General features: G+C 39.8%; 3 protein-coding genes across 3 annotated transcripts in view; 2 read left to right on the top strand and 1 right to left on the bottom strand.

The window, feature by feature from the left end:
• The window catches only part of cap2 (cyclase associated actin cytoskeleton regulatory protein 2), a 20,455-nt gene extending 5,818 nt beyond the window's left edge, over positions 1-14,637 (top strand). The window contains exons 4-13 of the mRNA XM_051390216.1: positions 627-704; positions 6,097-6,240; positions 6,909-6,994; positions 8,293-8,398; positions 11,329-11,521; positions 12,001-12,164; positions 12,277-12,400; positions 12,499-12,581; positions 13,194-13,334; positions 13,466-14,637. Of these exons, the coding sequence (XP_051246176.1) occupies positions 627-704; positions 6,097-6,240; positions 6,909-6,994; positions 8,293-8,398; positions 11,329-11,521; positions 12,001-12,164; positions 12,277-12,400; positions 12,499-12,581; positions 13,194-13,334; positions 13,466-13,549 (1,203 nt within the window). The 3' untranslated portion in view covers positions 13,550-14,637. The remainder of the gene's footprint in view (positions 1-626; positions 705-6,096; positions 6,241-6,908; positions 6,995-8,292; positions 8,399-11,328; positions 11,522-12,000; positions 12,165-12,276; positions 12,401-12,498; positions 12,582-13,193; positions 13,335-13,465) is intronic.
• Positions 14,558-18,316, bottom strand: LOC127357781 (aurora kinase A and ninein-interacting protein). Its single transcript, XM_051390218.1, has 3 exons — positions 16,427-18,316; positions 16,060-16,216; positions 14,558-15,895 (listed from the first exon to the last, which is right to left on the bottom strand). The coding sequence occupies exons 1-3, from the start codon at positions 16,517-16,519 to the stop codon at positions 14,862-14,864; spliced, it is 1,284 nt and encodes a 427-aa protein (XP_051246178.1). The 5' UTR covers positions 16,520-18,316; the 3' UTR covers positions 14,558-14,861.
• On the top strand, positions 16,853-22,292 carry vps28 (VPS28 subunit of ESCRT-I). Its single transcript, XM_051390219.1, has 10 exons — positions 16,853-16,942; positions 18,311-18,374; positions 18,500-18,528; positions 18,808-18,845; positions 18,950-19,039; positions 19,127-19,232; positions 19,378-19,479; positions 19,899-19,952; positions 20,037-20,128; positions 21,110-22,292. Exons 2-10 carry the CDS (start codon positions 18,335-18,337, stop codon positions 21,228-21,230), a joined length of 672 nt encoding a protein of 223 aa, XP_051246179.1. The 5' UTR covers positions 16,853-16,942; positions 18,311-18,334; the 3' UTR covers positions 21,231-22,292.

Below are 22,292 nucleotides of genomic sequence, written 5' to 3'. Positions count from 1 at the left end.
TATTTGGTAATGACCTGTACTCTCACTAGGGCTGTGTGTTTTGTGTGAATCCAGTTGGCAATAATAGGCTAGCTGTGTTATGTCCTTGGAATGAATCCAAAACAACAAGAAGTGCTCCAAAACCGAAGAGTAAAAGCAGGCAGAGAGAAATTATAGCAAAATGCTTGTATTTGTTCGTCTCTACCTTGAAATAAGATCTCTATCTCTGTGTCCCATCACTGAACGGGGTGAGAAGGAGGGGGAGTGTGTGAGCTAGAGCCAGAGATACTTTCTTTAAGTTTGCAGAGCTCCTTTTATGGACAAAGCCTCCCTGGTGGTTCCCTTGGCCCGCAACTGGAGGTCTCAGACACACACAGGACACAGCTGGCTGGGACTAACCCAAGCTCTGCGTGTGTGTGTGTGTGTGTGTGTTACTACACTTTCTTTTTCATGTCTAAGACAGATTCACTGCCTGTATTTAGGCGTGCAAGATCACGGTAAAGCATAAACAAAAGAGAATGAAAGAATGGGCACTGTAAAATTGTCTCAGTGCACAATGTAGTAACACGCTGCTTATTACAATCCCTAAAATGTGTCACGTGTCATAATCCTGATCCCATCTGACTTTTATTCTTTATGATTGACAGGCGGAGATGGTGAACAAAGCCCTGCAGACTCAAAGAACTTTCCTCAAGATGGCTGCCACACACCAGGAACCTGCACAGGTACAACATACTGAAACCTACTGACGGTCACTGTTAAGGTATATTGCCATATATACCCATAATACCCATGTTAGTGGTTAGGATCTCCAATTGTCACAGTGATTCATTCCATTGCAAATGTGTTGATTCTTTGGTATCCATCACCTATCCCATTGAACAACCACTGCTGACCCAGTCTGTCAGGTATATTCTCAGGACATTTGTCTGGACCTTTGATTACATTATTCATTATAAATAAATGTAAATTTTCTATAGAAGTCTTTCTGAGAGTGAGTGCTACCAAAAGTATCAGGGGGACTGCTCTGTATACCATATTAAATTGATGCTTTCAATAGAATAACATTTATTTTTTACTTATTTTTAGTCCAATTTAAGAATTGCAGGTGTGTTTTTTCTCTGGTCCGAGTATTAACACTGAATGATCTAATGAGAAATCTACCGATATGAACCTGTCAATCAATCAAAATAAACCAATTAACTAACAGATCATGACAAGTGCAACTCGAGGCGCCCCGGTAGCTCACCTGGTAGATGCCATCTTTGATGAGTGTCATCCCCCCTTCTCATCCTCTTTCTTGTCCATCATGAGCTGTCCTATCAATTAAAGGCAAAAATCCACAAAAATACTAAAAGTGTAACTCAGAGAATGTCAGGAGTGGCTCAGGCCACCATTTGGGACACAGAGAATGAACAGGGCAGAACAGTGAAGCAACGATTTCATCTCAACAGAACATGTCATAAAGACCAGTTTCAATACTAATAAATAAAAACATATCAGTAATTCATTTAAATGTTTGTGACACAATGGGACCGAAGTACCCTTCCTTGGAAGCTTTTAAGCCTTGAAGATTGAGAGCTATAAAATATGCCAGTGTTCCAGTTATTCTTGACACTTTCCACTTAACTCTTGAGGCCTTCGCTGTAAAACTATAAGATTTGAGGTACCGTGGTGGCCTTTAGGAGTTAGGATGCTAATCATAAACCACAAGGACTTGTTGCATCTCTCTCCTTATTTCCTGTTGGCTTATAAATAAAGGTCCATAAATGCCCCCTAAAAACTACAGTGTATACCAACTTGGTTGCCAGTTGCATGCAACTTTACTGTTAACTGAATCAAAACAACTTTTACTACAAGGATTGTAAAAGTAAAAGTTTATTATAGACACCGTAAATAATGTGTGCCAACCGTCAAGTCATTAAGATTTAAGATAACATCACGTATCCAGTGCTATTATTGGAGGTGGAAATAATCACATCATGTGACTTGATACCATCACTATGATTGTCTCACAGTGAAGCTGCACAAAAACCTTTCAGTTGACTGCAGCAGGTGATGCACGGTACAAGTCTCATGACATTCAGTTACAAATTGCATCAGATCAGATCATTTAACAGCAGCCGGTCACAGGAATGAACTGTATCTCAGTCCTGTGTGTCCTCCCCTCCTGTGTTCCCCAGCAGGCCGGGCTGTTCACAGAGGGATTACGCTGCTCTTTGAATAAGAAAACGCTAATACAACACATTCCCAACATGTTCACGTATAGAGAAAGGGGTGGGGGGTGGGAGAGAAAGCTGTCTGTGTATGTGTGTGTGTGTGAGAGAGCTGATATGATATCATCCCATCGGCCTTCTGTTTGTGTTGTGTGTGTGTGTGTGTGTGTGTGTGTGTGTGTGTGTGTGTGTGTGTGTGTGTTACAGCATCCGCAGAGCCCACCAGGAAGTGATTACTCCCTATCTGTCAGGTCATTGGTTGAGAGGCGGTGAAAAGCACGATCAGTGATTGTTGAAATGCAAACAAGGAAAGAGTGAGGGTTTTACAGAGAGAGAGGGACAGACCCCAGGAGAGGGGTGGGGTGAGATATGAGGGAAGAGGAGATGAAATTCAGCCAAATGGGTAAACCCAAAACTAAACACTGAAAAAGGGGACAAAAAAGAACCTGATGAACTCCTGTAAATCCTGTCCCCTTTCCAAATATGTAATTATTAGAGAACTTCTTTCATCTCCTTTTGAACAAACACACTCTAGACTGAAATGAAGACTCCCTAAAAACTCGACTTGATACTTGAAAAGAAAAAACATTCAAGTCTTTTTCAAGATTTTACCTTGTTAGTTCCTGGAACGATAAAAAAAGATTAACACAGTGCCAGATGGGCCTTTAAAATGTAATTATTAGGCCTATGCATTTAAAGGATTTGGTTGTTGCTGTAAAAAAAACCAACACACTACTTAGTTTAGATTTTGATTTTAATTGCCAACATTCAGGCTTTTCAGCAATTCCAGCTGAAAACTTATAACAAATAACTAAAAAACAACTCTGGAATCTGGTGAAACAACTGTACTGCATGGTAAAATGTTAAGATAGATAGCATTCATAAAGGTTTTCCATAAATCTTATGGGATTAAAGGTAGAGATGGAGATTTGACAACTCAAGATGGTCGTATGAATACAGAGTAGGTCATGTGTGGGTTAAAACTGTGTGCATTGACAACATAGCACTAAATCCTTTAAATTTGGGTTTTATATTTAATGACAAGACATTGGTTGGTGTGTCTTTTCTGCCTTAGCCTCTCTATAACTGAAAATCCATTGTCCACTCAGGCTACTGTAGCTTTACAAGGTTTGGACATCAGTTCTCTATACACAGTCAACATGACCCATAAACCCTTCAATGCACACACACTCACACTGTCGACCTGACTCATTCATGTCTATCTGCAGTCCTCAATACAGATCAGGCAGAGGAAGAAAAGTGTGTGTGACTCTGACCAGTGCTCCACACACACACACACACACATACAGCTTACAAACTTCTGGCCTTTCTCTGCAGCACAGCGCTGTTGTGCTCCCTGACTTTTTATGGGCATGTTCTATATTTGAGCCTGTTGTCAGTGTGTGTTAGATAAAGTGTGAGACAAAAAGAGAGCGAGAGAGCAAAAGAAAGTAAGCCTCTCTCTCCCTCGTGTGACCTCAAGTTGGCCTGTTAACTTTGGTTTGTGTGGGTGTGTGTTTCTGTGTCTCTGTTGCCAGTTTCACACACACTTTGTGGACTTTCACAGATTTAAAAAAAAAAAACCATCCTACAGCTGTTCTGCCGTTGTCGCCCTCCACTCTCTACCTTTGATCCGCTGCTTGTATAGGAAGTCAAGGCTCGGACGCTGCGTTATTGTAACACACTAAGCATCAAATAATGTGAGCCGACATTTTTGATCCTTTTGTCGGCTCGTTCTCTTTCTGTCTGTCTGCCTGCTTCAGTTGACTTCTTATCCCCATTTATATGTAAGTTTGTATTTTTAGACTGAAATCTGCCTGAGGAGCAGTTATAATTATAAATCACTGTGCTGATTCAAGTTGTTCGGCCACATTTCACAACAGCACGTTTGCTTGTTTGTGGTTTGATTTTTCTGCGACATACTGAAACTTGGACCTGCTGAGAGGTGCTCTATGTAACGCTGCCATATGTAGGAACAATGTAGATTTATTTGTGCTTAGGAATGTTTTTGTTGGTAAGTTGCTGAAGCGTATTAAAGTGGACATATTTACTCCCGCTCCTGTTCTGACTTGATGCCGACATGTAAATGTACAGGTTACGGTGCAGTTGGGAATAGTGAATGAGTGCTGTCTGCACCTTACTTCTTCTCTCTGCTCTGTCTCGGCCCATATCTGTCTCTCTCATCACTGTGCAGCATGATTGAGTGAGGGGAAGTCCACACTCGGACTCAGAGAATACGAGTCGTGCTTTCAGTGGAAGCCATGATGACGTTGTTGTTGTTGTTGTTGTTGTGTTGTTGTTGTGTTGTTGTTGTGTAACAAAGGCCAGACATCCCTAATGGACGCAATCAGTCGTGGGAGAATGTGCATTTGCTCTTTATTAACTTTCATATAAAGAGGAGAACTTTAATGATCAGTTGATTAATTAATTATTAAAATCTGTTTTAGCACATGCTGATTGCGGCTTTTCAAGTAGATTTAAATCAATTTCTTTGTTGTGTATTATAGTTTGAATGCTTTGGACTGTTGATTAGACTGATTAGAGTTGTGGGAATCCATGATGGGCATTTTTTATGATTTTTGAACATTTTCTAGACAAAACAACAAATCGATTCATTGAAGATATAATCTGCAGAATTATTGATAATGAAAATAATCTTTAGTTGCAGAAATAGTGAAGACAAATGGAACTGGTTGGTCAGATAAACACTGAAAACTGAAAGAATAAACTGACTAATGGGGGAGAAAGGCGATGGAACAATCACCTGATATGTTACCTGTACTGTACATTCCTACTCAGCAAACACAGTATGTCTCTATTTGTAGTTTGCATATGTTTTGGACAGGAGATATTGCTTCAAAGCTGCTCGCACACAGATATTAGCACAGGCTTTAGTGAGAAGCTGGAGGAGCAGAGAAAGGAGCGTCTATCTCAGCTTATGGAGATCATGTGCATCTGATTGGGGGAAGAATTTGTTGGGAAAAAAAGGAGAACGCTTATTCTGTTTTTATTGCTCCTTTACACGCTAGCATAAAATTACAAAGGCAGACAGCCATGAATTTTCATATACAGCATCACACCTGCTTACATACAGTATATACGTATATAAGAAAGACAGGCATGTTTCACATACACACACAAATGAACTATGGGCTGTGGAATAAACCACTCACATATGCAATCTACTGATGTTATCAAGGTAACTATGCTGGCTTATTTTAATTGCATGTGATTAATCAATTTCCTCCTCAACAGACCAGTGTTTGCTTCTACTCCTCATCTGAATAAAGAAATAATCTTGTCACAGCTCATTAGCAGTAAATATTTCACATAGCCACCAGTTCACTGCAGATCAGAAAAAGAAAGCTGCAGCAGCAATCCAAGAAGACCAATAAAACATTGTGTTCTTGAATCTATGTGTGTGCAGGCGCATGGTAGGTAAACTGTAAACACTGGAGGAGCGGTATGCCTTACAAGGCCAGAGGGATCTCCCCATGAACCGAGGAATGTTTGTAGAAACCAAGCGATGGGGAGGGGAGCTGAGAACTGGGAAATGAGCAGCTATACTGTAGCTGAGATCTGGAAGTTCCAATGGAAAAAGGCTCTGTCTAATAAAATTAGTTACTGTCCTGTAGCCTAGTTTAGGAATAACTGAGTGGCACTGAGAGCAGGGTGGGTATGGCTCAGCAGGGAAACAACACTGGGGTTGTAAACTCAAAAGTATCTGAAACATGTTTAAGATAATTCTTTGGTTTGAGGACTTCTTGTGATTTGATTCCTCCTCTTTCATCTTCATGCATTCTCCTCTCACACTGACACTTCTCCTGCTGTCTTATCCTAATTCCTACCTTCTTCTTCTTCTTCTTCTTCTTCTTCTTCTCCCTCTCTTCTTCTTCTGCAGATGGAGTTTAATGACCTGCTCAAGCCAATTTCGGATCACATCCAGGAGATCCAGAGCTTCCGAGAACGAAACCGCGGCAGCAGCCTCTTCAACCACCTGTCGGCCGTCAGTGAGAGCATCCCTGCTCTTGGCTGGGTAGCTGTGGTAAGGAGAGTTACGCACTCTCGTGCACACAAACACACAAATGTTTACAGATAAACACACGTAAGATGATGTTTATCAGCCTAAAGAAACATAACACACAGACACGTAGTTATAAACAGATAACACTGTACTCAAGGATAATATAAATTACTGTTCAAGTAACCATAAATTTGAACAATTTCAACTTAGAAGCACTGATAGTACGTGACATTGACACTATGTTTATAAAATCATCAAAAACCTAAAAGTTAAACTCAGGCAAGGTTGAAATAAGAAGTAAAACTAACTGCTTTTACCCAGAAATTCAAATTAAATAATATATACAGACAGATGAGTATAAATAAACACACCCTACCATGTTGTCTTCTTCTTAGTCTCTGTTTCCCATCAGAACAAAATCTCTTCCACTGAGTTTGGGGATGAATATCATTTAGATTAATATCAAAGCTTTTCCACTTGTGTAGGAAAACATCTGGAACTGGCTCTGTTCAGTGTACGTTGCTGTCAGGAGGGGACTTTTCCCCACGGAAACTCACTATATCACCATGAGGTTTTTTTGCATGTCACTCTCAAATGAAGGGTCAGTAGAAATAAATAAGACCTCACAGTGCTTCTGTGACACTGAAAGCGAGATAAGTGTTCTCTAATGAACATTTTATGTCTCTCAGAGTCAGAAGCCGGGTCCATATGTGAAAGAGATGAATGATGCTGCCACCTTCTACACCAACAGAGTGCTGAAGGACTACAAGGAGACGTAAGTGCTGTATATGTAATAAGTTCTTCACGATAAGTGCACGTGTCACTGAAGGATGATCTTTAGATTATGCAGCCATTGTGGTCTTCTTTTTGCCAGAATCATAACAGTGATTTTACATGTTTTAGCCTTTTTACACAGATCATAAATAGTTTACATTACTTCTGAATTTGCAAACTATAATCAAGAGTTTCAGAGTTCTTTTATTTGTTGTACATTGTTTACAATCATTTCTGCCCAGTATGACAGTGAATATGCAGACTATTCAAATATGCTTGAGCTGTGTTATCCATCACAGCGAACATTAAAGGACCAGTGTGTAGGATTTAGTGGCATCTTGTGGTGAAGTTGCAGACTAAACAACACACGTCTGTATTTGACGACCTGAGAATGAGAATGGCTGGGAAGTGTGTAGGAGAAACGACAGTGGCCACGACATTCACAAACAGCCCTACCTAGAGCCAGTGTTTGGTTTGTCTGTTCTGGGCCACTGTAGAAACATGCTGGTTCAATATGGCGGACAATGGAAGGCAACCCATGTCTGAAAATAAACACAGCTCGTTCTAAGAGAATAAAAACATAGTAATTCCTATATTCATATATTCTGCCTCCTAAATGTTACACACTGGATCTTTAAGTTTGCATTCATTTTTGATTAATTTGTGTTACAGTATCTTTTAGTGGTAATGCAGATAAATTACAGTGTCGATTTGTTTAATTAACCCTTGAAAGATTAATTGAAGGAGTGTAATAATACTCACATTACGTAGGTACAAGGAAAATAAAAAGGCAGCATCAATTAAAAGTATATATTGACTCCAAACCACAAATTGTATTCAAATGGACAACAAAGTCAGGCCAAAACATCAGCCGTTCAAAGTTCAGGCAGATATGAAGAATCATATCGTACAGACATTAATGTGAAGCAGTGTCTGCCTGTAATGGTAGGAATGATATATGAAACACAACCATGTGATTACTTGTGATATAATCTGTCATGAGTAAAATGGTCCAACATGCAGATCCACTGGTATTTAAACATTGTGAGCTTCAAAGGTTTCTTTATATACCTTTCATATCTTCATATGTGCTTCACTGTGCGACATTTTGGTTACTAAATAGCACATTAAGTATTCTAGAAACATGTGTTTGGTTAGTTTGTTTACAACCACAATACATTGTTTGTGATCCACTGCACCGATCCATCCTCACATCCTCTTCCTCCCTTAATGCTTACTCCCTGTTTTCCTGTCAAAGCGTTGTCTCCCCCTCTCAACCAACCTTGTCTTTTCTCCCAGTGACAGACGTCATGTGGACTGGGTGCGTTCCTACCTGTCAATCTGGACCGAGGTGCAGTCCTTCATCAAACAGCACCACACTACAGGACTGGTGTGGAGCAAGAGTGTGAGTACTACATGCATCTGTTCATTTATTAAACACTTTATTATTATTACATATACACCTCCTGTAAGAATGTAAATGTGCACTTTCAGCCATCCTCCAGCCCCGCTTCTTAAATGTTAATACACTTGCTTGAACACAATAAATTTCTCCTATAACAACTTGTTTATTATCTTAGCTGTGTTTTCATTTAGTTTCCATTCGCAGGCATTTATATTTTTACATCAGAGCCTAAATTAACTCCTACTTTTTGCGTCCACTTCCATTTTTAGTTATGGAGCACCCGATTACATAAACCACTGCGGAGAACATGAATGAATGAATGAGCTTCTCTCCAGTGGCTGCACCCCGTGGTTCTCCATAGAGTTCACAAAACCTCTGTCACTCCCCCGCACACTTCTGTTTATGGATGTCTGCTCATGGGGACTCCTCTGCACTTACACTCACTATATCCCAGAGAAATAGGATGGCTCGAAACCAAATCCTTCAACACACACTTGACCCCTTTTCTTGTTAGCTAGAAGGGTTTCTCATCTTTATTCACTGACGAGAAGCTGACTGACGTCTAATGCCCACAGAAAAAACACTTCTCGGAAAAGTTATGGTGCAACTTTTTTTTTAAAGGGAAAGTTAAACATTTTGGGAATTCCACTTATTTGCTTTTATTTTATTTAGTTTTGCTCTTGCATAGAGTTAGATGAGCTGATCAGTACCGCTCTAATGTCTGTAAAGAAGATATAAAGCTACAACCAGGAGACAGTTAGCATCGCTCTGTCCAAAGGTAACAAAATCTGGCTTAACAGAAACCTCTTCGACTCACTAATTAAAATGCTCTCTCTAATTTATTTAATCCTTGTGAAAATGGACGTGTAAAAACAACAAATTGAAGTTTTACAGGGTTATTTCTTGCCTCTGAGCAGTTGCCAGGCAACCAGCAGAGACTCCAGGAAGTTACTGGTCCCAACAAAGAAATACAAACACTTAGACTACTTACAACAATTAAAGAGATTAAACAAACAGTATTTAAGGTGTTAATTAGTACTTTAGAGATGGATGGAAAGAGCCAAGTTAACTGTTTTCGTATGTTTCCAGTCTTTATGATAAACGAAGCTAGCTGTACCTCCATGTCTACCACATAAGAGTCGTATCAATCTTCTCATCCAACTCTCGGCAACAGCGAATAAGCGTAGTTCCTAAAATGTTAAACTGTTCCTTTAACGTCAAATGATTAAAACCTCGGGTGAAGCTAATGCTCAACAACTGTTTTTCGACATTCGGAAACTTGAGAGCCTGCAGTGGTTGTGTGTGTCAGCTGCTGTCCCTGCCATCAGACGACAGAGCTGAAGTGTGTGTGCGTACAAGGCCCGGAGTGTGTGGTACTAACAGGTGGTCCTCAGGGTTTACTTGAATGGAGGGTTTCTTCACAGAAGAACCCCGACAAAGACTCTGTGTACACACGCGGCCCTGCGCCGTAACCTAAACTGCAGGGCTGGTCCCCCCTTCAACGCAGCCGTCATCTGCTGCTCGGATAGGGGTTTAGTGACACGCTTATACTCTGACATGCACAGGCTGACATATGGACGCACTACCAATCACATTAGGGACTTTACATTTTAATTAAAACATGAATGAAATTTAAAACATGGGAGGACGTCAAAATTATTATTATTAAGCACTTTATTAGTGATATATATTTGTTCAAACTGTCCTATAAGCAGTTTAAGTACGTTCTGAAGGACAAAACTGAGGTGACTTTTGACCAAAAACAAATCAATACAGCTAGACTGCAAATAATGATTTTCACTATTGGTTAATCTGACAATTATTTCCTTAATTAATTGATAAATTGTTGTTTTGTCCATCCAACGGCCCAAAACTCAAAGATATTCAGTTTATAACACAAAAAAACAGCTGGAACCAGAGAAAGTTTGGCATTTTTGCTTGAAAAATTACTTAAATTCATTAATTATCAAAATAGTTGCCAGTTAATTTTCTGTCAATTGATTCTTTGTTTCAGCTCTAGTCAAAAGCCGTACGAAATGTCTCTGATAATTAGTCTTATATTAGGATTTAAAATGAAATTCATCATAGTGTTACGACTTATTAATGGACGAAAACGACCAAACGGCCCTTAAACAGAACAGAAAATACTCTCTAACAAAAAAGTTTAACGAACGTGTTTGTGTACACCCATACACACACAAACACAGGCACGGACACAAAGGAGCAGTCAGACAGTTTTACAGCCATGCATGAACACTCACACACACACACACACACACACACACATACACACACACACACACACACACATGTGCTGGTTGTAATCCAGTGGTATGCGCTGAGCTGTTTAGTGTAACAGGTCAGCATTGTTCAGCAGTGATATTCACGGCACATGTGCCTCGTGTCAAAGGTCAAGTAGTCTCAGCTGTACTCAGAAGCGCGTAAAGTGACAGTTCAACCCCTGTGATGGGTGTGTGTCTGGCAGCTGTGCAAGGTCTTCAGACAGCAAGTGTGTGTATGTGTGTGTGTGTGTGTGTGTGTGCGTAAAGAATATATAAGTGGGCCTGACAGACAGAGAGGACTTAGATGGTTTTATAGTAACAACATTAAAGCTACTTAAAGGGAAATAAAAGTGCTTCCCCATCATCTAAATATCTTCTGGCACTAAAAATACTCTCGTCAAAATCTCAAGAACAGTTTAATCTACATGTACATCCCAAGCACAGTCAATTATGGTAAAAAGACATGAATTATTGCCACCAAGCTTTAAGATATTCCTTGTGCAATACTCCCCCTGCTGGAGAGATTCATCATTACAGCTGTTATCCACCAAACACCTGGCACCGCTGTGTTTTCTCTCATGAGAGGCTCACAAGGCCAAAATGCAATGTTGCTATCTAACCTTTTACTCTCTCCATCATCACCCCCAGGGCCCCATTGCTCCTCCTTCTCTCTTTGACCCCCCCACCGTCCCCAGTGCTCCCTGTCCCCCACCTCCCCCTCCTCCCCCCGGCCCTCCTCCAGTCTTCACTGATGATGACTCCCAGCCTCAGGCGGGCGGTGCGCCGGCCCCGCACTCAGCGCTGTTTGCCCAGCTCAACCAGGGCATGGACATCACTAAAGGTGGGTTAACCTCAAGGGCCTGAGAGCACACAACGTTTTACTGTCCCTGTTCTGTACAATGGCACTCTCAATAGAGTCATAAATGGTGGTAATGGTATAAATAAAAAGTAACTATACACTTATACTGAAATATAGACAACAATATAGAAAGTCATAAAGAAGAAAAAAACGTTTTAATCACATGAGTAGGTAGTTATATTCCAGGTTTATACAGGTTGGTTTAAAATCTCTCTTCCTTACTATTTCAAGCAAAAACCCACCAAATAAATAAAATAAAAATGTTTAAGTGTTCTCCAAAGGAATTATACCATAATGTAGTGAAATATAGTTTACAGAAATGTAACTGAACAGTTGTGTTTCCTTTAAATAAAATAATTGTAGAGAGTTTTTTGTTGTTGGCTGGTTTAACATTTGTCAGGTTGGTGGGACAGTGCTGAGGGAGTTAAGATTCATGACCTCCTCCTATTTTCCATCTGTAGGTCTGAAGCACGTATCAGAAGACAAGAAGACCCATAAGAACCCGAATCTGCGATCGCAAGCAACACCGACCAAAACAAAGTCCCCAGGTACCGCAAAGTCGGCCAAAGCAGCCGTCCAGAAAAGACCCCCTCTGCTGGAGCTGGACGGGAAAAAATGGAGGGTGGTACGTGAAATGTTTACTTTCTCTTTGAGGGATTATTCCAAGAAGGAAGACACTGTATTTTCTACCACTGAGGTCAGCCAATATCACAGATTATTGATTGAATCTGTTGCAGGAGAACTTTGAGCAGAAACACGACCTGGTGATCGAGGAGACGGAGCTGAAACAAGTGGCCTACGTCTTCAACTGCAACAACTCCACCTTGCAGATTAAGGGCAAAATTAACTCAATCATCATAGGTGAGCTGAAAACAGGCTGGGAATATTGCTTTTGTGATTAAGTTAATAAATTCTGATTATGATGTTCTTTAATCTCCACGTGCGTTGACTCCCTCCAGACAACTGTAAGAAACTGGGTTTGGTTTTTGAGAACGTCGTTGGGATTGTGGAGATCATCAACTCGAAGGCAATTCAATTACAGGTGAGATTACTATTATAAACACTATTATATTCCTATCTAGCAGTCAGGTATTACATATTTCTGTTATCTTGTGTTGACATCAGTTTATGTTTGTTGTTTATCTTAAACTGCAAATTGTACCACACACACCTTCCAGCAGAGGTGGGAAGTAACAAAGTTCAAATATCTCATTACTGTATCTGTACTTTACTTAAATACTACTGAGTATTTAATTTTATGTCTTTTTCTTTACATTTACTTTGTACTTACATTTTCAAAACACTTCTACTTACTTTACTTTTACTTTAGTTTTAATACATTTGAAGGGAATTATCGAGTATTATGATTCCTATTTTGCATCATTGCACACCTTCCCAACATCAAAGCTGGTGCATATCACACATGACAGATGTAACATGACAAAAATTATGTAAAAGATGTGATGACGAAACAAGACGAAAAAAAAAACCGAGAGATACTTCTTCCTATTTGAAGTTTCAGTTATCTTTGCACAGAACTGTCCGTCAGAGAAACCGAGAGAGTACTTTTATACTTTGAGTACATTTCAGAGCTTGTACTTTGTACTATGTGTGTACTTCTGCCTGACAGTAACTGTAAGATGTCTTTCTGCAGGTGTTGGGAACAGTTCCCACCATTTCCATCAACAAGACCGAGGGCTGCCAGGTCTACCTGAGTAAGGACTCCCTCAACTGTGACATCGTCAGTGCCAAGAGCTCTGAGATGAACATCATGGTACCACAAGATGACGAATATGTGAGTGTCTGAGATAAGGGACAAAGAGACAGACTGTGTTGGCCTCTCTCTGATGTGTTAATCCAATGTTTTCCTGAATCTTTCACGTGTGCAGTTCTTGTTTAACAATTTTCTTCTTGGTTGTTCTACAGAGGGAGTTTCCAGTACCAGAGCAGTTCAAGACTGTTTGGGACGGCTCCAAACTGGTGACAGAACCCACTGAGATTGCAGGCTGATTGATGCTTCATCGTCATCACCACCAGAACACCAATCATCATCATCACCACTGATTTTAAAACAAGATAATCTTTCCGTCCCCTGATTTTATTGGGTTTAAGAGACATAAAAGGGATTTCATACGCAGCCACTGCAACAGATTAACTTTTGATCCTCTCCTTGTTGCTGTATTTGTGACTTAATGATGTCTCTCTCTAGCACTTTGAAACTGTTGATTATAAATAACCAGTGAGTAGGTTGATTGTTGCTCTCTAAAAGTAAATTGACATCTCAGGTTTAAATCCCACAATCCTAATGTATTTACCCTTTCTTACATTTCTGTGCCATAAGCAACAAAGGCATTATGTAAGAATAAGTAACTGTCTTCAAAATCCCATTATCTTCTCATCTAACTTTTTCTGGATTACCATCACTCTGACTGTACTTCATCTACATTCATTTTTGTGTCTCATTGTATTAACGTTGAGGCACAATTAGACCACTGCAGTCACACATTATTTTACAGAAAAAGCTAAAGATTACACAACACACACATACGACATTCAGTGGCCAAGCAGACAGGGATAACTTGGAGTCAAGTGTAGGACTATTTAGTATATTGTCTATCTAATGAAATGTATTTAGCTGCCTCTCTAACTGTGTATAGTGCATGGTAGTCATGTAGTACATATTTCACTAAGTGAAGTTTATGCAGCACTGTTCACTATATTTTGCATTACCAGCAGAGGTCACAGTTTTGCTAGTGCATAATACTGTATGTGAAGCATAATCAATCCGGAAAGATGGATGTAACAATGTCAGGAGACGTTAGATCAACTTGATCAAAACAATCAACTAAATACATGGATACTAATTTTTAATAAGTAACTGTGCTGCATTTATACACCTTAAAATACTAACAGTAGTACCCATTACCTATAGTCTCTATATTACTTTGTACACCACTCTGTTTTGTAAGATGTAGCACTTGGCACCAGCATAAGGGAGAAGATACTGTACACCACTAATACTTTTCCAAACTTTTAATTTACATGAAAACAATTTGATGTAATTGTGTATCATTTTTCAAATAAAATCAAAACCCTCAGTTCTTGCTTGTTGGTGTTGTTGCACGAGAGAGTTGCACCTTGTACGACATTTCCGCATTAGAGACCGAAAGAGGAAGAAAATATTATTAAAACCTCCAGGAAAATACAAGATCTAAAGATGAAACAGGGAAAAACATCTATATGACATTAAAAAGTTGAGAGCAATTATCCACTGCCAGACTATAACAACATAAGACTCCTGCTACTGAGTCAAAAGCTGCTTTCAGTGTTTGATCACCAGATTTCCCTGAGAGTCTTGAGTAAAGAGCATCTCGTCTTCCTCGTCCTCCTCCACCAGAGATTTGTAAGCACTAGTTCTCACCGTTCCAGTGTTTATGTTACTCTGATCTTTGAGTGGACTCCTGGTTTGCAGACCTCTGTGCGCTATCACCCTGAAGCCCTCAGAGTCCTGGGTGAACAACATGGCCAGACTGTCCTCATCAACCGCTCTGCATGACTTCTGTGAGGTTAGTTTTTTTAGGGGAGAGCTTCTAGGTTTTTTCCACTCGAACTGTGAGTCATGGCTGTCTTCTTTATCAGCCTTTGTCCACAGGTGCACTGGAATATGTTTTCGAGGTGATGCAGTTTTTGGTTCTGTCCATTTATGACTTGAAAGAGGGTCAATATGAGAGAGCGCTGAATGTTTACTTGGGGACTTAAAAGACAAAAACCTGCTGTTTTCTTTCTCATCATCCTCCTGAGAACAACGAACGCGTTTATATGATTTTTGAGTCGAGGTTCTCCCTTCCACATCCATATGAACACCAAAGGCCTCCTCGTTTTGCAGACTGTTAAAGAAACTCGGCTCTGAGTCGCTAAAGTTCTGTGCTGTAGTGTTTTTCTGGTTAGTCAGGTAAAATTCACCTTCAGAATACTGGCTGCAGGTGAACAGTGGGTCCTGACTCCACGTCAGTGGAAGAGGTTGACTGTCACCTGGCACTGATGAGGCGGCAGTGATCCTCCTCTTACTCTGCGGTGGATTCATCTCTTCTTCATGTTCACAGTACACATTTTGAGAAGGTGTATGGCTTGCTGCCTGTTCCGGCCACACTGCTGCTTCAGGCTCAGTAACAAGCTCACTTTTCCAGTCACGATCCAGACCAGGCTCAAGATCTATTTCACGTCTTCGTTTTGCTCCTGATGCTACAGGTGTTGGTGCAGTCCAGGCACATGTGGACGAGGTGGACGAGGTAGATGATGAAGAAGGCAGCGCTGGATCCATGATTGGTACTTCAGAAGTAGACATCTTATTGAGAACTTTAGACAGAAGGCATAAAAAAGCATTATGTTAGCACAAAAAGAAATGGATGCAGGTCAGTCTACTGTAGCTTTATCAGCTTCTGACTGATTTAGCTGAAGATGATAATAATCCTAAGAAAGTGTCTCGACAACTTGATGGCAGTACAGCTTTCGCAACTCACCTCTGCGCTGAGCTGTGAAGAAGGCTGATATAGAGCTCTGTTTGGTCTTTGGCATTTCCAGTTTGGTCTGAGTGAAGTTGAGTGCCACGGCCAAATTGTATCCTCCACCTTCAGCGAAGGGATTCAGCAGTTTAGAAATGGGACGGGCGAGTCGTTTCTGAAACATAATATGATCAATATGAACCTATTAAGACACTTAAGTGACATAACAGATTAAGAAGCTACTAATGAGAGTATGTTAACTTACTAATCGTGATATAAGTGGCAGTGTGTGTGTTATGATCATCTGCTGTGTAAAAGTTATTAAATATATGAACTCCCTGCTTTATTGAGAGGTCAGAATTTAAAGCTAACTTTACACAATTACCTGTTTGGCTTTTTGTTTCAGTTGCGCAGTGTCCAGCCAAACACCACATTCCTCTTGAGCAGAAGTCTTCAGAGCTGCTTTGGAAGTCTTCATGATGGAGAGAGAAGGACTGCTCTCATAAAACTGCACAGGAATGTTTTCAGCTTTCCTTTACGCGTATTTAAACTAACTTATTTTTATCTAACTTGATGAACTAGCTGTCTTTTTGTTCACAAACCACTCCTCGTACAGTTTGTTTGAGTCTGGCGCCTCGGTGATGAGCTGCCCTGACGTTTGACTGTGTGAAAACAATAAAAGGCGGTAAAGCCTTAAACTCTGTTCTTTACTGGAACCGCTTCTTTACATTATGTGATACAGGTAGCCTACAAATAAACTACAAACGTTTAGATAAGCCAGTGTTAAACTTGAAAAATTATACATTTTTAGTAAGGCACACGGGACACCTAATATGTTGACGTCTGCTGGTCCTCACAGGAGGGTGTGTTTACGTTGACGTCACAGCAGTTTACCGACAGGGTGAGTAAAATGTTTTTAAATGTCGTTTATTAAACTCTGACATTGAAGTAGCGTTAAAACTACCTGCTACTACAATAATGACACACTAATACAAAGTTCAGTGTGTCCAAACAAACGCCTGTAAGGACCTTTTATAGTAAATCATAAAGGAAGTGCTAACGAGCTAGCCTCGACAGCTAACTTCAGGCTAGCTTGTTCGGCAAAACAAGATATTAAAAGGCCGATGATCGGTTTTCTGCAGCAGTTTCAGATGTTTCTCTGATCATCATTGGGAGTTATTCGCGTAAATGTTAATGTTTAACGAAACAACGTTTTTAAAGTCGACCTGGAAGCATCCTGTTACTGTAACCAACCTGTTCTTATCGGACTGATGTTCTGACCAGCGAACAGTCTTTTATAACGTTAACACCATATAATTGTTCCTATAACACAACAATTGTGGTGTTCATCTGTTGAGTTGAGGAAAGAATAACAGCTGCCTGTCAACCCTAAAGCGGGACAAAAAAGAAACCTAAGGTTGAGAATGAATTCTGCCATTTCCCTGATGAATAATTGAAATTGAATATGAACCTGACAGGAGACCCCTGTAACGTTGATCCGGTTTTATTATGTTGCAGTCAGTGCCAGAAATATCTGTGAACGCTTCCTAAGGGAATTGTTTAGCTAAGGTCAGGTGACAAGCCACCTGAATCATGATGCATCTCTTTTGGCCCAAACAACAGAGGAAGATGATTTTCTTTATTTATGTCCATTGGGGGAAAATATTTTTACACACATAGTCCTCAAATATATTTCTGCACACACAGGGCAGTAATGGGTTAGGTGCCTTGCTCAAGGGCAACATTGCAGTGCACAGGAGGTGGAACTGGCACCAGTCCATACTGTGCTCTGTGCTGGACTTGAACCTGTGACCCTACAGACTGAGCTACTGCGGTGTTTTACATATCTGGCATTTGCTATGTGAAGTTGCGACTTTGCTGAAGTTAAATGTTTACTGCGTAAAAGAGTTAATTTTGTGTGATGCTTGTGAAGTGAACAAGTGAGTCAGAAAGAAACCATAATACCAAAAATACCAACAATCATTGTAAACAATCGGCTTGGCAGCAAGAACAGAAAGTGTCTTTAATTTGTTCTCCAATCCTTTGAGCACTGCTTTTGTTGTTACACTCCCCTGTAGTATTAAAAGAGCAGCTCTTGCATTGGACACACATCTCATATCAATAGCACTCTGAGAGAAAAGCTCCTGTAAGTCAGTATTTAAACTATAACTTGAACTTGTTGGGAAAGCTTCGCAGTTCAGTTAGGTTGGGGTTTTGGTGACGATTATTAGTCAGTTATTTGACAAATTGTAACATAAATCTTTTTCAGATCACGTTCTGATAATTCAGCATCATGTTTCATGGGATACCAGCTACGGGAGGTGTGGGAGGAGGTAAGACATTCAAATAAACCTATTAAATTAACAGTCAATACATTTAGGTACTCAGATTGTGCAATCAACACCTGTAAACGACAGTTGATGTCACTCAAAGCATGTAATATTTTTTTCCCCCGCAGCTCCGGCCAATAAACCTGAGTTGTATGAGGTAAACATAACTCATTTAATTAATGCTTGGCAAACAGGATTTTTAATGTATATAAACCTTCACGAAACACAGTCATTAATTACAATTATATGATCTTTTATATTTTTTTATTTAATTGTATGAAATTTACGTGAAAGGCAAAAAGACTTTTTTTTAAATTATATGGCTGTAACTTCTACAAGCAATGCTTGATTAAAACAGAACCAAAATCAGAAATATGTGAAATATTCTACTTGTTAAGAAATATCAAAGCCCTCACCAGAAACCATGTCTTTTCAGGAAGTGAAATTATACAAAAATGCGAGAGAGCGAGAGAAGTAAGTGTCACATACATTACCAGTTACCAGCCTGACGTGAACACACAATAACATAGAGATGCATAGCGTGTTGTAACACTTCATTATTAACCCTGTGTCTGAAGGTATGACAACATGGCAGAGTTGTTTGCTGTCGTCAAGACCCTTCAGGCCCTGGAGAAGGCTTACATCAAGGACTGTGTCACACCTAACGAGTGAGTTTGTATTTTGTGTTTTACAAGACAAAAATACCACCTGCGACTTTGATTAAATGTTTTTGTTAATGTGTTGTCTGTTTTCAGGTACACTGCTTCCTGTTCCAGACTGCTGGTTCAGTACAAGGCTGCGTTCAAACAGGTGCAGGGCTCTGATGTGGGCTCCATCGATGATTTCTGCAGGAAGTACAGAGTGAGTTCTCATCGGAGCACAGATGATTTTATGACACATTTGATTTGTGTTTGTGAACATTCTCATAACCCATCTACCTGTTTTGTTTTAGGCATTTCTGGTAATGTCTTAGTAAGGATGTTACTCCTGTCTTTTTGTTTCCTAGCTCGACTGCCCGCTAGCCATGGAAAGGATTAAAGAGGATCGGCCAATCACCATCAAGGATGACAAGGGCAACCTGAACCGCTGCATTGCAGATATAGTTTCTGTACGTCCTCTTTCCCCTCCATCATATTGAACAGTCAGAAGCTAAATTTGTACGTGTGCCAGAATACAAATTGTTGCAGTTGGATTTTTTTTAGAAAATGATTTAGTGTGTTCAGTTCAAGCACTAAGTGGCTGAAGTGGCTTCACTTCATTTGGCGCATCCTCTGGTCAGTAATTGAAGAATCTGAATGGATGTTGCCAGCTATATCCACTGCCAACTTTGATCTCAGCTCATAAAGTCAGACAAACTAATAAAATCAGTGGGTCGACAGTGTGATACTGGCAAAGACTGTGTACCCTGTTTGTGTTGCTGACAGTAAAAAAAAAATCGGATTTCCTGTTGCTGACACTGGAAGTTGGAAAATATGTTGAGCAGTGTCTCATCGTTTTTCACTTTCTCTCACCTTCTTTAACCTCCAGCTCTTCATCACTGTGATGGACAAGCTGAGACTGGAGATCAGGGCCATGGATGAGGTAAATAAATAAAATAAAAAGTATAAAACTTAAATAAAAGACAATTAAAACAATTGCTTAATTGATTATTTTCCATTGCTCCAGATCCAGCCAGACCTGAGGGAACTGATGGAAACCATGAACAGAATGAGCAACATGCCTCCAGACTCAGAGGCTAAAGACAAAGTCAGCCTCTGGTTAGTTACACTGAGCCACCCTGTTTGCATTGTTTATATTGTTAAGCCCTGTGCCAGTTCAGTGCAACTGTAGTCACAGTGACACACACACACACACGCTTCCTCAGGTGAGGATGATTGTGATGACAGGTGTCCACGAGGTAAACTAGTACTAGTTTCGCTCATTCAGTCCACGTGTGATTGTTTGCAGCAGATATGTCTTCTGGGTAAATGTGGTTTAACAAGTCAGACAAAAAATGTGTCTCGAACTGTCAGTGCTTACATTTAAACCTTATTGTACCATCCTGCTACCTTAATTTTTTAATATAATTCTAACTTTATTAAGGGATAGCCATGTTCAAATATGTAATTTTTATACCTTAGATGGATCCTAGATTGATAGTTAGTATTTTAGACATTTTTTTCAATAGTTTGGACTCCTCATAAGTTGGTCATGAAACAATTTGTAATGTTGTAATGTAACACATATTTACCATGGTAAATATGTGTTTAACCTTTCATGACACAGCCGAGCATTGTCAGACCTGTACACATTCCTCAACAGCAAACTCATGGAGTCAGATCAGATAACTTGTGCTGAAGCATCACACAAATGACAAACATGAAAGCTCTTTTTTAAGTTGTCTTTCACAACTCATACCACAACTTAGCATATTTAAAATTATTATAAACGTGGCCTGTGGTGTTGTTTGCATACATCCATCCAACAACGGCAACCAGGATGTAAAAATGTTGTTCTGTAGCATTACAAGTGGTCACAAACAGGGTAACTTTAAGTATATGAGGTATTACAAACACAGAGCTTGGTTTCCCAAAAGGTGCTCCTGATAACTTTCCTTAGAATATTAGAATGAAAATCAAGAAGTTACTTTGTAAGTTAAACTACTTTAGCATAAAGTTGCTACACTGATCCCTAGTAGTGCTAAACTTGTGCAGAAGTATTAACGATTTTGTACATTGATTTTTATTTGTTCCCACCAGGCTGACCACCCTCAGCAGCATGTCAGCCTCAGACGAGTTGGATGATAATCAAGTGCGCCAGATGCTGTTTGATCTGGAGTCGGCCTACAATGCCTTCAACCGCTTCCTCCACTCCTCCTAAAGCATCTATCCATCATCGATCTCATCTGTCTGAAATTCTGACTCTAATATCTGTTAAGTTTAAAAAGAAGAATCACTCTACTTCCTCCTTATGGCTATTGGTGGGAAGTGGATTTATTATTGGACAGGTTTTCTATCTCATATCTCCCCTAATTTCTTTCCTTTGTTTCCTATTGTCGTTATTCATGTTGTGTACTATTCACACGTCCCCGCCTTGTATACTCTGCTGTGTCTGGTACATCATGCTGCCTGCAGCCTTGCCCACCAGGCTCGCCCCGCTGCTCTGACGTGCTCCATTGGCCTCTTTTCTAGCCAAACTTGTGTGATAAATCCTTTAACATTGGCTGTTTATCCTGCCCTTGACAAAACGGTTTACTTCTATCTTTGTATTGTAATATCGAAAAAGGTCTAATTTTGTACTTGAGTTTTGCAGAGCACCAGAAGCATGACACAGTTATATTGGGGTGAAGTCTGCACATGAAGAAAAGGTTGCAACAGCCAAAACCTTTGTATTATTGGAAAGATGAATATATATATTTTTCTTTTTGGTACCCTAATTCTATCCACTACTTGTGACTTGGGGTCAGATGAACATTTTTTTTTTTCTGTATACCATGTTTGTTTTTCTATCACACACGTTTCTACTGTAGAATCCTACAATCGTTTCTGTCGATAGAATAAAATAAGCTGATGTCAGTTAATGGAAAATAAATGCAGCTGAAGTAATTGTTTGGACTTTAAGATGTTTAGACTGCATTTCAAATTAATAATTCTATTGAAACTATGGTGGAAGGAATTATTTATGTACATTTTCTAGTCCTGTTTCTGTTAACCTGCCTAATCTATATTTGCTTTAGAAGTGAGGGTTTGGCCACATTAAGTGGGCAAAAGCGAGGTGGACATGCCCCCTCCTTATTTTGCTTGCTAAATATGTTTCAACCCTCAAACACCATTAGGGAGAACATATTTATTAAGATTTATCATTGTAAATAATAGTTTTGATTTTTAAATAAGAGCATGTAACACCTTTTTAGAAATAAAGATAAAAAAATCTACCTCCAAA

Source organism: Dicentrarchus labrax, unplaced genomic scaffold (genome assembly GCF_905237075.1).
Source record: "Dicentrarchus labrax unplaced genomic scaffold, dlabrax2021, whole genome shotgun sequence".
NCBI lineage: Eukaryota > Metazoa > Chordata > Actinopteri > Moronidae > Dicentrarchus > Dicentrarchus labrax.
This window is presented reverse-complemented; position numbering and strand designations above follow the sequence as displayed.